This window comes from Xenopus laevis, chromosome 9_10L, assembly GCF_017654675.1.
Source record: "Xenopus laevis strain J_2021 chromosome 9_10L, Xenopus_laevis_v10.1, whole genome shotgun sequence".
In the NCBI taxonomy this organism is placed as follows: domain Eukaryota; kingdom Metazoa; phylum Chordata; class Amphibia; order Anura; family Pipidae; genus Xenopus; species Xenopus laevis.
In genome coordinates this window covers 100,060,292-100,073,933 of record NC_054387.1, presented here as the reverse complement: position 1 = coordinate 100,073,933, position 13,642 = coordinate 100,060,292, and the positions used below count along the sequence as shown (strand labels likewise).

Here is a 13,642-nt window from a genome sequence, read left to right as displayed (position 1 = left end):
ACATGTAAAATGGCAACAGAGAATGAGAGAAAACATAGGGAAGCAAGGATGGATGATGTAGTAGTGGTACACAAAGCATTTAGTAGAAAAAGAAAATATATGATGCCCTTGTTATTTTTCAAGCTAATGGTAGTGGCTCCTGGATCTATAAATTGGGAAGGTTGAGGGTTCTGTGTTTAGAATTCTTAGTAAATCTACTTTATGGACATTACCCGCTTATTGGACAACTTTGCAGAACACTTGAAGTGGGCCACCAATTTTTACCAACTTCTACTTCTTACCATGGGTTCTAGCCACAGCATGTTAGCGATACAAATCTTTCTAAATTTGCCAGTATAGCAGTAAAATTATAATATGATTAACTTTTGCCAATCTTGAGAGATAAAGGGTACACAACAAGTAGCTTTCACCAACAATACAGATTATTTCAGCAGTTTTATTTACCTTGTTTTCTACCAAAACCCATATCCCTTTCTCTATAAAAATGACATGTGGGATTAAACTAGCTAGCGAATGGAAACAAATTCATGTTCATTCAACACTGATATAAAATTTGATTATGGAAACTATCACTTTTTATTTCATTAATGCAAAGTATAGAAAATGGAAGAAACCTAGTCTAAATTTTTCTTGGCTGTTTCACTAAGCAAAATAAGAGAGACCGCACAAATAGTTTCTACAAAAGATTTCTTTAATGTTCACTTTATGGAAATACATTTGGAGGTCTTTTCATTATTTCCATGATACAAAAAAAGTTAAATAGAGAATACCATTGTAGATCTCTTTTAAAGAAATAAATGGCTGGTGCCGTTGCAATTTAATTTGTAATTTTTTTTTTTCCTTCTTTTAAATTATACTATACAGGCCAACAGTTGGTTTTACAAAACAAAACACACTTTACAATATAGGTGTTCATCTTTAACCTTCTTTGTCCCATTAGTTCTACACCTCACAGCCAGACACACTGAAATGGAGTTTCTAAAAATGGAGGGAAAAAAAAAAAAAAAAAAAAACCACACAAAAATAATGTATTAAAAAGAAAGTGACAAACTCACAAGTAATATCAAAAATTTTAGTGAGACTTGCCACACGGCAAACACATTTGTTGCCAATCTCTAACAGGAGTGACAATTGCCTTAAATTTAACTTGATGGAAAAAGTGAGGTCTAAGTGTAGAAAAAATGTGATATCAGGTGGCCAAACAATTTGCAAATGTATAGACAAAAGTCAAAACATATATTTATATATTTTTAACACATTGCAAACAACCATAAACCATTGAATACATATATAAATGACCGTAAAACAAAGTGACAATTTTACATATACAGTTAAAATATTTTCCCAGGAAATCTGTATAGGCAATATATGAATTGGATATATAAGGATAATTCAGCTTTCCAATTTTATTCAAAGATCCTTCATTTTGCAACAAATGCTGGCACCAAGCATCCCCAGATCATGGAAACCAAAGTGGTCCGAAAGCATTGAAGACTAGTGGTCTATTGAATTTTAGCAGATTTGAGAATTTTGTGGCTTGAGATGGTTTTTCAGTTCTTCACAGACACTTAGTGAACCCCCCTGGCACAATAATACTTAAAGCACCAATTTGACAGAGAAGAAACACTCGAGTTACAAGTATTCAGAATTACTGACCAGTAAAATATTTCACATTAAGATCTTTCAAGCATGCAGTCCAGCATGTGCTATGCTTCACAAGGAGATAAGACTTACATAGTGGAGATCTGTACAATGGTTCTTAAGGGTGATTAATATGTAAACTGAGCAACAGCGCAGCAAGAAATAAATTATGAGAACTTATGATCAGAATGTCAAATCAATTATATGTCAAGGTTATGGAGGTATACACAAAGAATGAATTCAAGCTCTCCACAGCACTGGCTGCTTGAGGTTTTAAACAAATATTGAACATAGGTCATAAGTATCAAGTGTGGCTTTACTCAAAAACTAATCAGATTGGGCTCATGTGAGAACAAAATGAACAGCTGCATTGCTGAAGGTTAAAGACCATCTGGGCTGATTAATTACTGGCTGATTATAATTTACAAAACTGGCCACAATTTGCAGTTACCCTGCAAACCATACAGAAATCTACTGAACCCCAAAAGTTATGAAATATGTCTCCATAAATACAAGGGGTTTCAATTACAGGTAGACTTCACCACAGTCCACTAGTTGTGCTTCTTGTAAGTCAAGAGTAGCTGAGAAGCAACCAATGCACAAGCTGCATAGCATCATCCACATCTAAGCTAAAGAAAGATCTATGGCTCCCCAAACCGTGCAGGCTTCTAGTTGTCATCAGTGCTACCAAGTATCTGGAACTTCAAAAAGGACAGAAGAGCCACCGTCACTGGTTTCTGAAAAATCAAACAGGGGAATTTTTAGTATTAAACAGAAAAATGCCATTTATGTGAATGTTTTCTTTTCTAAATTTCTAGCAGTGAGCAGTCTGGAATTGTTTTTAAAGGGAACAATTGTGCATTATAGGTCGATTTATTGAAACTTTCTGAAAAAAAAAAAAAAACCTAGTCTGTTGCACTTCCTGCGGCCTCCTTTACCAGGCTGTGCAGGGAAGCCAGCATTCAGCACTGTAGGATAGGAACCAATCGGCAGCTAGGCTGACCTGATCAAAAGCTGAATGTAGGGTTGTGATTGGCTACCCCATCCTATGGGGAACGTTAGAACATGCCCTGCCATCATTTAAAACACAAACAAGGAACATTAATCTATAGGGGTTTTGAATAAAGGGCCAATTATTAAATATATCAATTTGTAGCCCAAAGTAAAACCAGCACCATATATTAATTATTTATTACAAGACTGGAGGGAATTTACAGTTGTTATATGTCTCCTTTAACCTTCCCATCATATGCAATGGCATGTTGCTGTATTTCCAGATCAAATTTGGCATTGGTTACATAACTTGGGAAGAGTCGCTCCAGCACCTGTCGTGTTATATATTCAATGTAGATGCAACGGTTAACGGAAAACTATACCCCCCAAAAAATGTAGGTATCTTAAGATACTGAGTAAAACAGCTCATGTGTAAAACCCTGCTTCATGTAAATGAACCATTATCATAATAATATACTTTTTTAGTAGTATGTGCCATTGGGTAATCATAAATAGAAAATTGCCATTTTAAAAAATAAGGGCCACCCCCTGAGATCGTACGATTCACTGTGCACACATACAAACCACATGTAAGGTCACATGAGCCAATTAACAGACAGAGTTCTGCCTTTTGCTTCCTCACGTCTTTCTGTTAGTTAGTGTTTTACTATTTCTGGTCAGGTGATCTCTGAGGCAGCAGAGATAGAGTCACGAAATGGTGGCTCAAGGCAAGAGATGTAAAAGGGCAATATTTATGTAAATATATATTCCAGTTTGGTAAGATTCTTTAATATGTCATTCAATTTGATAAAACTGTTGCTTAAGTATTCATTTTGGGGGTATAGTTTTCCTTTAAAGGGCTCCTGTCAGTGAAAATATTTTACCCAACCAAAGGTGCAGGCTAATATAGAGTCCGGACTCCAGTTGGGGGTAACAGTAGTTTTGTTTGTTTTTTAATTTTCACCCTACATGTGCCCCTTAATAATTTTGCCATAAAAAGTATTTGCCTGATGCTTTTACATTACCTTTCTTACCCCCATGTTCCTCTATAAGGGGGCTGCCACATTTGTGCAGCAGTTGTCCATGTGATGGATCACATTAAAGCTATATTTTGTTTTATCTTCCTACCTGGCCCACTAAATATTATAACTAAACATTACAAATCTAAACAACATTACAAATCTGATTACTCAACATAAAGTCAAGCAATACCTGGTGGAGCAGAGTCTATTTTTTGTCTCTTGTGGTTCTTGGGTTTCTTCCCCTGCTCTGTAGCACCAGGGTTGGAAGGATCATTTTCATGGGTATGAACTTCTTCAGTATCATCAGAGGCTGCTTCCTCTTGGATGGGGCTCATGCTTCTTTTCACAGCAAAACTTGGAGCAAAACTGAGAAATGTAACAAGAATTACACAATTAATATCTTTAAGCCAAAGTATATATTGTGCATTGTAGAAGTGGGATAAAAATCAGCATTTTGTACATTTTCACCTCGTGTAATTTTTTAGTTTGAAATAAAAAGGAATGTGTTCATTTACATTAACATTTGGGCTCATTAACATTTTAACAAAAAGACAGCACAGAGAACTACAAGAAACCCTTTTCAAAAACTCTAGTGAGGACAAAGAGCCCGATCACCCTGTTTATCAACAACAAATACAGATGAGAAGTGAAGCATTTTGCAGTGGCAGGAAACCTATAAAAACAGTACACCCTCTGTGAATTTTACGTATAGAATAGGTAATGCCAATATATTTCTTCTCAGCAAACCGATTTAAACTGCAGATTCAGCCCCTCCAGATATTTATTGGGTAGGCCCAAATCAGCACATAAATGTTGTCTCATAATAAGCCTGCATAGGCACCTTGTATCATCTGATTGTTGGCCCATCAGGCTGCATATGGGCAGCTTAAAGGTTTAGTTTGGGAACCCCTCTCAGCCTGCATAATAATTTACTTCACTTTCAAAAAAAAAAAAAAAAAAAAAAAAAACAATATCAGAACATCAGAGTATTGGGGTGTTTTCTGAACAAATATTTTTAGTGAAACTGTATTCAGTTGTAGGAAATTAAATCTAATGTGAAAAACTGGCTGTGCAAAAATGTGGGTACCCTTGTAATTTTGAATGCATGTAACTGTTCAATACTGATTACTGGCAACAAGAAAAAAACCAATTGTTTGGATTAGCTCCGTATTCCTTTAACTTCATAGGCAGGTGTGTGCAATCATGAGGAAAGGTACAGTTATTTAAGGTGGCCAATTGCAAGTTGTGCTTCTGAAGAGTGACAGCATGAGATCCTCCAAGCAACTCACAAAAGATCTGAAAACAAAGATTGTTTAGTATCATGGTTTAGGGGAAGGCTACAAAAGGTCATCTCAAAGGTTGTCTGTTTCAACTATAAGGAATATAATCAGGAAATGGAAGGCCACAGGCACAGTTGCTGTAAAACCCAGGTCTGGCAGGCCAAGAAAAATACAGGAGTGGCATATGCAGAGGATTGTGAGAACGGTTACAGACAACCCAAAGATCACCTCCAAAGACCTGAAAGAACATCTTGCTGCAGATGGTGTATCTATACATCGTTCCACAAGTCAGTGCAATTTGCACAAAGAATCTGTATGGCAGGGTGATGAGAAAGAAGCCCTTTCTGCACTCAAAACAGTTGCTTGTTGTATGCAAAAGCTCATTTAGACAAGCCACAGTCATTTTGGAAAAAAGTGCTTTGGACTGATGAGACAAAAATTTAGTTATTTGGTTATTTGGTTATATAAATCGATTTGCATGGCAGCAGAAGAACACCGTATTCCAAGAAAAACACCTGCTACCTACTGTCAGATTTGGTGGAGGTTCCATCAAGCTGTGGGGCTGTGTATCTAGTTCAGGGAATGGGGCCCTTGTTAAAGTTGAGGGTCAGATGAATTCAACCCAATATCAACAGATTCTTCAGGATAATGTTCAAGCATCAGTCACAAAGTTGAAGTTACACAGGGGTTGGATATTCCAACAAGACAATGACCCTAAACACACTTGGAAATCTACAAAGGCATTTATGCAGAGGGAGAAGTAAAATATTCTGGAATGGCTGTCACAGTCCCCCGACTTGAATATCATCGAAAATCTATGGGATTATTTGAATGGTCAAAATACTGCCATCCAGACACTCATCAAGGGCTATAGGAGGCGTCTAGAGGCTGTACATTTGCAAAAGGAGGCTCAACTAAGTATTTATGAAATCTCTCTGTTGGGGTGCCCTGTAATTTTGTTATGATACATATTGCATATTTTCTGTTAATCCAATAAACTTTATGTCACTGCTGAAATACTACCGTTTCCATAAGGCATGATATATATTAAAAGGAAGTTGCTACTTTGAAAGCTCAGCCAATGATAAACAAACAAAACTCCAAACAATTAAGAGGAGCTCCCAAACTTTTCATATGACTGTACATGTGCGTATACATTTATATCCACTTTTTTTTTATTATATTTAAACTGCATGCTCAGTTGTACAAATTGAACAGGGCACGCAGCAGTAGTTTACTGTACATCTGCTGTAAATTTAAAGTGCCCAGCAACACACAAGTAATTGCATGACATTGCCACACTGTAATTAAAAAAGCCAATTGTTTTAAGTTGAGGAACATTTTAACAAGCTTTATGTTTAAATGAAAAAGCAGATAAATTATGCTTGAGTTATGCAGACAGCTCACCAAACTGTTCAGCGAGTTTTAGGAGCCATCATTGTTACACAGGATTAATGGCAACAAGCCACCAAATTAAAACACTTCAGAAAGGAACTTCTAAACTGTGAGTTGAATATTATCTGCACTATATATTTATGTTTCTTTGAGAAGACATTTCTTGCCCTGCTAAGGTTTGATTTCATATTTAAACAATTTGCACCTGCTCCTAGCCATGGGTTTTAAGCATGCATTTGTGATCAGTCACGATAAAGCTCTTATCACCAAACAATTAATATTATTGTACAGAAATTAACAGCCCCAAGAACAGTCTACAGTACTGAGCAGTTATTGAGCATGCATACCCGTTTCCCACTTTATTGTATACAAAGTTACCATAGGTGTGTGTCTAAAATTAGACATATTGCACAATTTTCCTATACATTATGAACAATTAATTGCATTTTGACAAAAGGAAACATGGATCAGTCAATGTAAAACAAACATTCATGGGTAAAGTTCTCAGGCCAAAATGTAAGCAAGCTTTAGCGTAGTAAACTACAGTCGTTTACTGAAAATGCAAACGTTCAAATAAAAAAAACCCACACATTTATTGTTAAGCCTTGTCAAACCAAATTTAAATATGGCTAAAAATAGGTTATTTTTTCACAATACACTAGGGATGAGATTTACAACCAACCCATGGACATGAAATAAAAAGTGCTGAGTTGCAAGTCTCTAACTCTAGTATTGCTTAATCAAAAAATGTCTCAGCACACCGCTTGGATTATGTTAGCAAGCAGGTAGGAATAGACAGTGACACTTTAAAAGCTTCACCACTGCTAATTCACAAGGCATTCGTTGTAATAACAGTGGCTGGAATGCAGTCATTTACAGACCTAAAGTTTTGGCATCAAGCAAACGGTAAGCAGATACAATATGAACACTATCGCCACTGCAGCCGTTTATTCTTTCCATATGTAGACAAGACATAAAACAAACTTGATTCTCGTCCAACAGAAAGGACCTGTTTATTAACTCTTCGTCTTTTAGGAGAGCCAGCAGGATGGGGTGTTCACAAAAGCTCACAAATATCCATTGTGCATTTGGTGAGACCATTCTGACTGTACAGCTGGGCGAGCATACAGTAAATTGTGTAGGAAGGAAATTAAATATAAAACGGAAAATTCGAGCAATGTAAAAAGAAACATTTGCATTAGCGATCATATAAAATGGACACCGTACATAGAAAATGCTTGGAGGCAGATGCCAAACTGACTCAAAAACCAAATCAAGTAAACTATATTTAATTCAATCGGTGTATAAGAAACAAAGTATGATCATTGATATTTCACGGAACTAATGACTTGCCAGCAATAGTCAAAGACCAACTAGAGTTGGGTGGATTGGGTTACCACAAGGGTAGCTATGACCCTGGCTTTTTTTTTATGTGAAAACGGTTAAGTCATATTAAGACATACCTTTAAATCCATGTGCCTCCTCCCCCCTTGTGGATATCACAGCACATGATTAAACACCTTAGGGGCCCCTAACAATTTTTAAATGCTACCAGACCCCCAGAACAAATACCAGGCGTATGTTCCCCAGGCAGAGCAGGGCAGGCGTATGTTCCCCAGGCAGAGCAGGGCACACAGGCAGAGTTTGGCACACACAAGGACCACAGGTCAGTCAGAATATGCACATCCAAGGAGCATAGGTCAGGCACAGTATGGCACACACAGGGAGCATAGGGTATACGCAAAAAAGGTTGAGTCATATTAAGACATACGTACCCTTAAATCCATATGCCACTTGCTCCCCAGTGGAAAACACAGCACCCCCAGCAAATGATTAAACACCTTAGGGGCTTCTAATAATTTTTAAATGCTACCAAACCCCCAGAACAAGCATTACGGATACATGCATATGTCCTTAGCATAGTACAGAATTGATCAGACATAACTCCAAAAGGAAAAAAATTCCATGAGATTCAGTGTCTTATCTTTCATAACTACTTAATAAACCCAAATGCAAAGTTTATACATCTGCAATCCAGATGTTGCATTAAAAGATATACTGCCCAGTTCTACCGGATAAATGTTACTCCCTGTACAGATTGTCCGTACATCAAGGTATTGCCTAAAAGGGAAAGACCTGATTAATGATCTCACTAAATGTTGGAGATTTGGCTTGTCCTCCAAGATTATTAATTCCTGCTCTTTATCAAATTAAATAGAGTTATTGTTTTTTACATTTGTGGTTGGATCTAAAGAAACATATTGCAAGAATAAATACAAATAAAAAAAAACAACATTGCCATTAGACAGGGAAAAATGTTGATGTGGGAGAGTCTGAATAAGCTGAAGAATGCACTATATTCTTTCTGATTTTGTAAGCACAGAGCTTTATTTGACAATCATGGCTAAGCACACTGGGACATCTGCTTTTCATTGCAGTGACCCAATTACTTGGATAACGTGCAAGCAAAAAGTCTTGGCAGGGCAGTTAACAGGAATCATGGAGCAACATACTAAGTTAGCAGGACCCTTCTGCAAGGGGGCCCAATTACTCTCCATCAGTCAACAGGGCTCCAGACTGGAGAACCATGAAAAGAAGCAGAATGATGCCCCAATGAAAAAAACCAAAAACTATGGTCTGCACATGCTTGCCCACATGCCCGATACACCACACCCACATCCCATTAGGCTAAAATCTCACCCACAATCCAAACGCCAAACTCACAAGCCCTGCCCCTTCGGGTCTCAAAATGTTCTTTGAGTATTTTGGTTTGCGATTGCACTGAAAATGTTGATTTTATAAATCATTCTAAAGACAGATTCATCGTGAATCAAAAAATAAATAAATTAAAAAAAGCCCTACATACAAGCAGGCGCTGTCAGATCATATAGGAACAAGTTTCTTTTATTTCAAGTCCGCTAAATAGATTTTAAAAATTACATAAGTTGATAAAAGTAATTCTGTATTTAAAAAAAGAAAAAAGTCAAGGTCCAGAAAAGTTCAGAACTAGTCATGTGGGTCAAAAATCAGGTTAACCTAGCATGAAAAAGATGCCCCGACTAAAACCAAAATTTTACACATATGGGTAAACGTTTCTTGGCCTCCCAAATAGATGTCTGGCTTTTCATAGGGGCTGACTAAATATCTGTTGAACTGCCCTTAAAGCACTATGTACCCCAAAACAACATCAACAGTAATTTACATTCTATTTCAGTACGTACCAGTTACCGTAAAACACTGGATTCTGCGGAATGTAAGAATTGTATTGGGTTTTCAGTCTCTTCCTCTCCAAGTCTTTCCATCCATCTTCTGCCCATTTTCTTTTTGTTTGGCTTTCATCATTTTTTTTTTCAATATATTCTGCATAGGTCTGGATACGATAGCTTTCTGCGTACTTGCTGGTGTTCACAGCTGCAAAAGAAAAAAAAAAAGTTCTTAAATCTTGAACAGGTAGAATTTCAATAAAAAAAAAATAAAATAAAAAAAGGCTAAACCTAATTATGGATGGATATCTGCAAAGATTTTTGAATGAACTAAGAAATCACCACTGCTTTTTCAATTTGCTCAGCAAACAGATATTGGGGCTCATGTATCAACACTGGACAAACCTGCAGAGGGACAACAACCGATAGCGACAACGCGTGCTCTGGAGTTTAGTAAAAAATCTTACGAATGAGCAATGTAATAAACCCCGGCTAATGATTTTACATTGCAAGCAGTGCTATAAATTTGCAAAAATGCAATTTTACAAGCCTCTTGCTATTTTTATTACATTCTCCATCCCCCAAAGAATTTTGCAACATTTTTAAAAAGTTATAGCCAGGACTTTGGTAAATTCTGCTTTAATTGAAATTGATTTTTACATATAACCTCAAAAAATTAAATGTATATTGGAAAGTTGCTTAGATTTTTTCTTTTATTAGGTACATTTTTAATTTTGGAGTTGTAATGTTTTAGGAAGGAATGAGATATGATGTCCAAGGGTGGCAACAAACTACCCTTTTAAATACTAAACTAGGTTTTTTTAAAGACATTAGGTTGATAGCCAGTCCATATACGTCATAATACTTAAAAATTTACAAATCCAGACATCTTGCATCACAAATATATAATGGTTTCCATATGCATCATACTACTGAATGCCTACATCAATAAATACATTTGTAATATGTACTTTAGCTGATCTAGAAATGTTTATAAACAGGTACAAGTACCAAGAATGTGCATCAGACTAATGCTGTAACTCTTGGGCCAATAAACTCTAGGACATCTGCCGATGGATTTAAAGGAAGGGTACCCAAACAAGCCTTTGTTCTGTCCCATTACAATCTAGAACGGCTAAAAGATGCTGACTTTTGCTGAATGCACTCCAATGTGATCTTTAGGGTACTAAATGCAGGAAAACTATTAAGCAGCTCTATTCCTTTGCTTCAGGTTTGTCAGAAAAGTTTCCCTTTAATAAAAAAGCCATCAATTCACTACATACCTTCCAGATTGCTCACTGATGTAAACAGTCATGCTGAATATTTTCTTTTAAGTCTCATTACATAAACCAGGAGGTTTACTTTGCAGTTGTGCCAGCAAACATTAGCCTGGCAGAACTGGGATGGTATGCTATATATGAAAAGCAAAGGCATCGTTGTGGCTAGTGCACATTTAATAGAAATCAGCAGCAGTTTTCATTAGTATGATCAAGCAAAGCAGTCATGGAATGAAGACTGTAAGCCATACTACACAGACACTAAAATCATTCCACACAAGGGGTAGATTGGGCAGAGACAGGCAAAAGCTGCACTAGAACAGCTTATTTTATATTGGACAGCTTCCTTTATTTGGTTATAGCAAGAGCTGATCTAGATCATGGGAGGCTTCCGTATTAAACTGGCCATAGATGCAAAAATCCGATCGCTCGAACCCTCGAACGATTGGACTTCCCCATCTCCCGAACTGCAACTAACCATTCAGATCAAATAAAGTAGTAAAAGAACAGATCAGCCGATGTTCTGCTTCTGACAGCAATCATACGATAGTTATGTCCGACAAAAGCTGGTGACCGTCTCCTACTGAAAATTGTCCGATCGGCAATACACGCAGAGATATCGTCAGCCGACCGAAATCTTTTAACCTGTCCGATCGACCTAATGACCGATCTCCGTGGGATGAAAAATGTCAGGACTCTCCACACGATCCGGAAATCGTACGAATCGAGGATTCATACAATCGGCCAGCTTAAGTTAAGTCACTCTACTAACGGGTAATTTGCAATCAAAAAAAGTATAAAAGCAGTCGCAAGCAAGGTCCACCTTTTTATACACAGTCAGGACTGGACTTCAAAATAGGCCCTGCCATTCCTAGTACACAGAGGCCCAAACAGCCTACACCAGCCCACTTAGTCACTTTCTATGGCACCTTACAGCAGCCCCTCTGGCATTTGCCAGAACTCAGATTGCCAGTCCGGGCCTGTACACAGTATATACAAATTGTGCTATGAACAGCCAATGCTCCACTGGTGGTTTGGTGCATGTGCATTACAAAAACATGTTTTGTGCAAACATTGAGCTAGTACTGTAGGTAAGTGGCACCAAATTCTGTCTCATCTTTTTCTGCATAGGTCGTCAAATAACACTTATTCCAAAGCACATGATCAAAACAGAGCCCTTGATTAGTCCTGGGTCCCATACCAGAATGTCCTGACCGCTGAAAGGACTCAGGCAGAGGGGTTAAAAAAAAAAAAAAAATTTAAAGGAGGGGAGGAAATCCACACAATTAGGCCATCATTTTTCAAGTTATGGTTCACAAAAAAAAAAAAAAATCTATGTAAAAACATTCAATACTTTTTAGTTACAGAAAATGTGCTGGAATGTGTGGAATCAAATGGTTACATTTCCTTCCTTTCTCACAAAGCAGCAGTGTGTTTCATGCTGGATTTTGAGACTAAGACATTGTCATAAAATCCAGTTTTATGAATAGTGTATATATTTATTACCAGCTGACTGCCCAGCGCCAATTCAATGTGCATTAAGAGAATGCTAGTTTTTAATCTTGGAATTTTAGATTTAAACAGGCCATGGATTATTTATTGCAGTTGTATTAGTTACTCTTGCATTGCCAAAGAAGTATTCCTACATAGGAAACTTTAAAAAAAAAAATCTTTAACAAAAGCAGAAACTAAAGAGAAAAAAAAAAAAATTCACTTTTTATTGCCTGCCTACATAGAGCAACAATTTACCAACATTCCTTCAGGTCCCAGCAGCTTTGCAGCTTTCTTCCTTTAATCTACAAGCCAAGCTTTGGCCTACAGCCATCTGCAGAATGGATGACTCGGCAAAATAAATTGGCTGTCAACTAGTGTCCTCTGCAGTTTCCAGCTTAACTGTCTGGGATATATAGAATTAAAAGCAGGGAGCACAACTCTCCCAAGCACTTAATGAAGTGTGCCTATACAAAAATACAGGAACTGCAGTTCGGGCACAAATCCTGAAGATTTCTTTGCTCGTTTGTGAGTTTCTGTATGTGCATTTGTGAGTTTCTGCAAGCGTACATGGTGCTTGCAGGAGCAAGTTATCTTGGTCGCTGGCAGTGTTCCATGTCTTGTCTGCTGATCTCTATTTACTTATTTCGCGAAGCCTAAAGCAGCTTTAGAAAACTATCTTCTGCATAAAACCTCATTTGTCAGCAGTATAAGTGGCCTATTTACCACTTGAGTCACATGCCAATAATCAGACATCCATATCATGGGTGCTCTTTACAAAGAGAAGCAAATAAACCATACAGTTCTGGAGTTTCAGTTAATAAAACTGTACATGTGTAGCCAACGCATTATGCCAAATTTATACACACAGTATACACTCCCCTACTGCAATACACCAGAATATTAAACATTTTAGATGGGTTACTACACCTGCCACTTGTCCAGAATGCTCAGGACCTGGGGTTTTCCGGAGAACAATCTTTTTGTAATTTGGATCTTCATAGCTTAAGTTTACTAGAAAGTCCTGGAAACATATAAACCCAATGGTTTTGCTTCCAATAAGGATTAATTATATTCTAGTTTTGATCAAGTACAAGCTACTGTTTTATTAAAAAGAAAATGTAAAAAAAAAAAAGTTGATTATTTGGATAAAATGGAGTCAGCCTTTCCATAATTCGGAGCTTTCTGAATAACAATTCTCATACCTGTACAGGGTTTTCCAGATAAAGGGTCTTTGTTATTTGGATCTCTATACTATAAAGTCTACTAAAAATAAAATATTAAAAGAATTTAAATAAACCCAATAAGGTTGCTTTGCCTCCAATAAGGATTAATACATT

At 37.1% G+C, this 13,642-nt stretch overlaps 1 protein-coding gene across 1 annotated transcript in view; it reads right to left on the bottom strand.

Moving 5' to 3' along the window:
- Positions 1-673: 673 nt before the first annotated feature.
- Positions 674-13,642, bottom strand: part of parn.L (poly(A)-specific ribonuclease L homeolog) — a 75,269-nt gene continuing 62,300 nt past the window's right edge. Inside the window, 3 exon segments of the mRNA NM_001087674.1 lie at positions 674-2,378; positions 3,847-4,022; positions 9,553-9,742. Of these exon segments, the coding sequence (NP_001081143.1) occupies positions 2,326-2,378; positions 3,847-4,022; positions 9,553-9,742 (419 nt within the window). The 3' untranslated portion in view covers positions 674-2,325.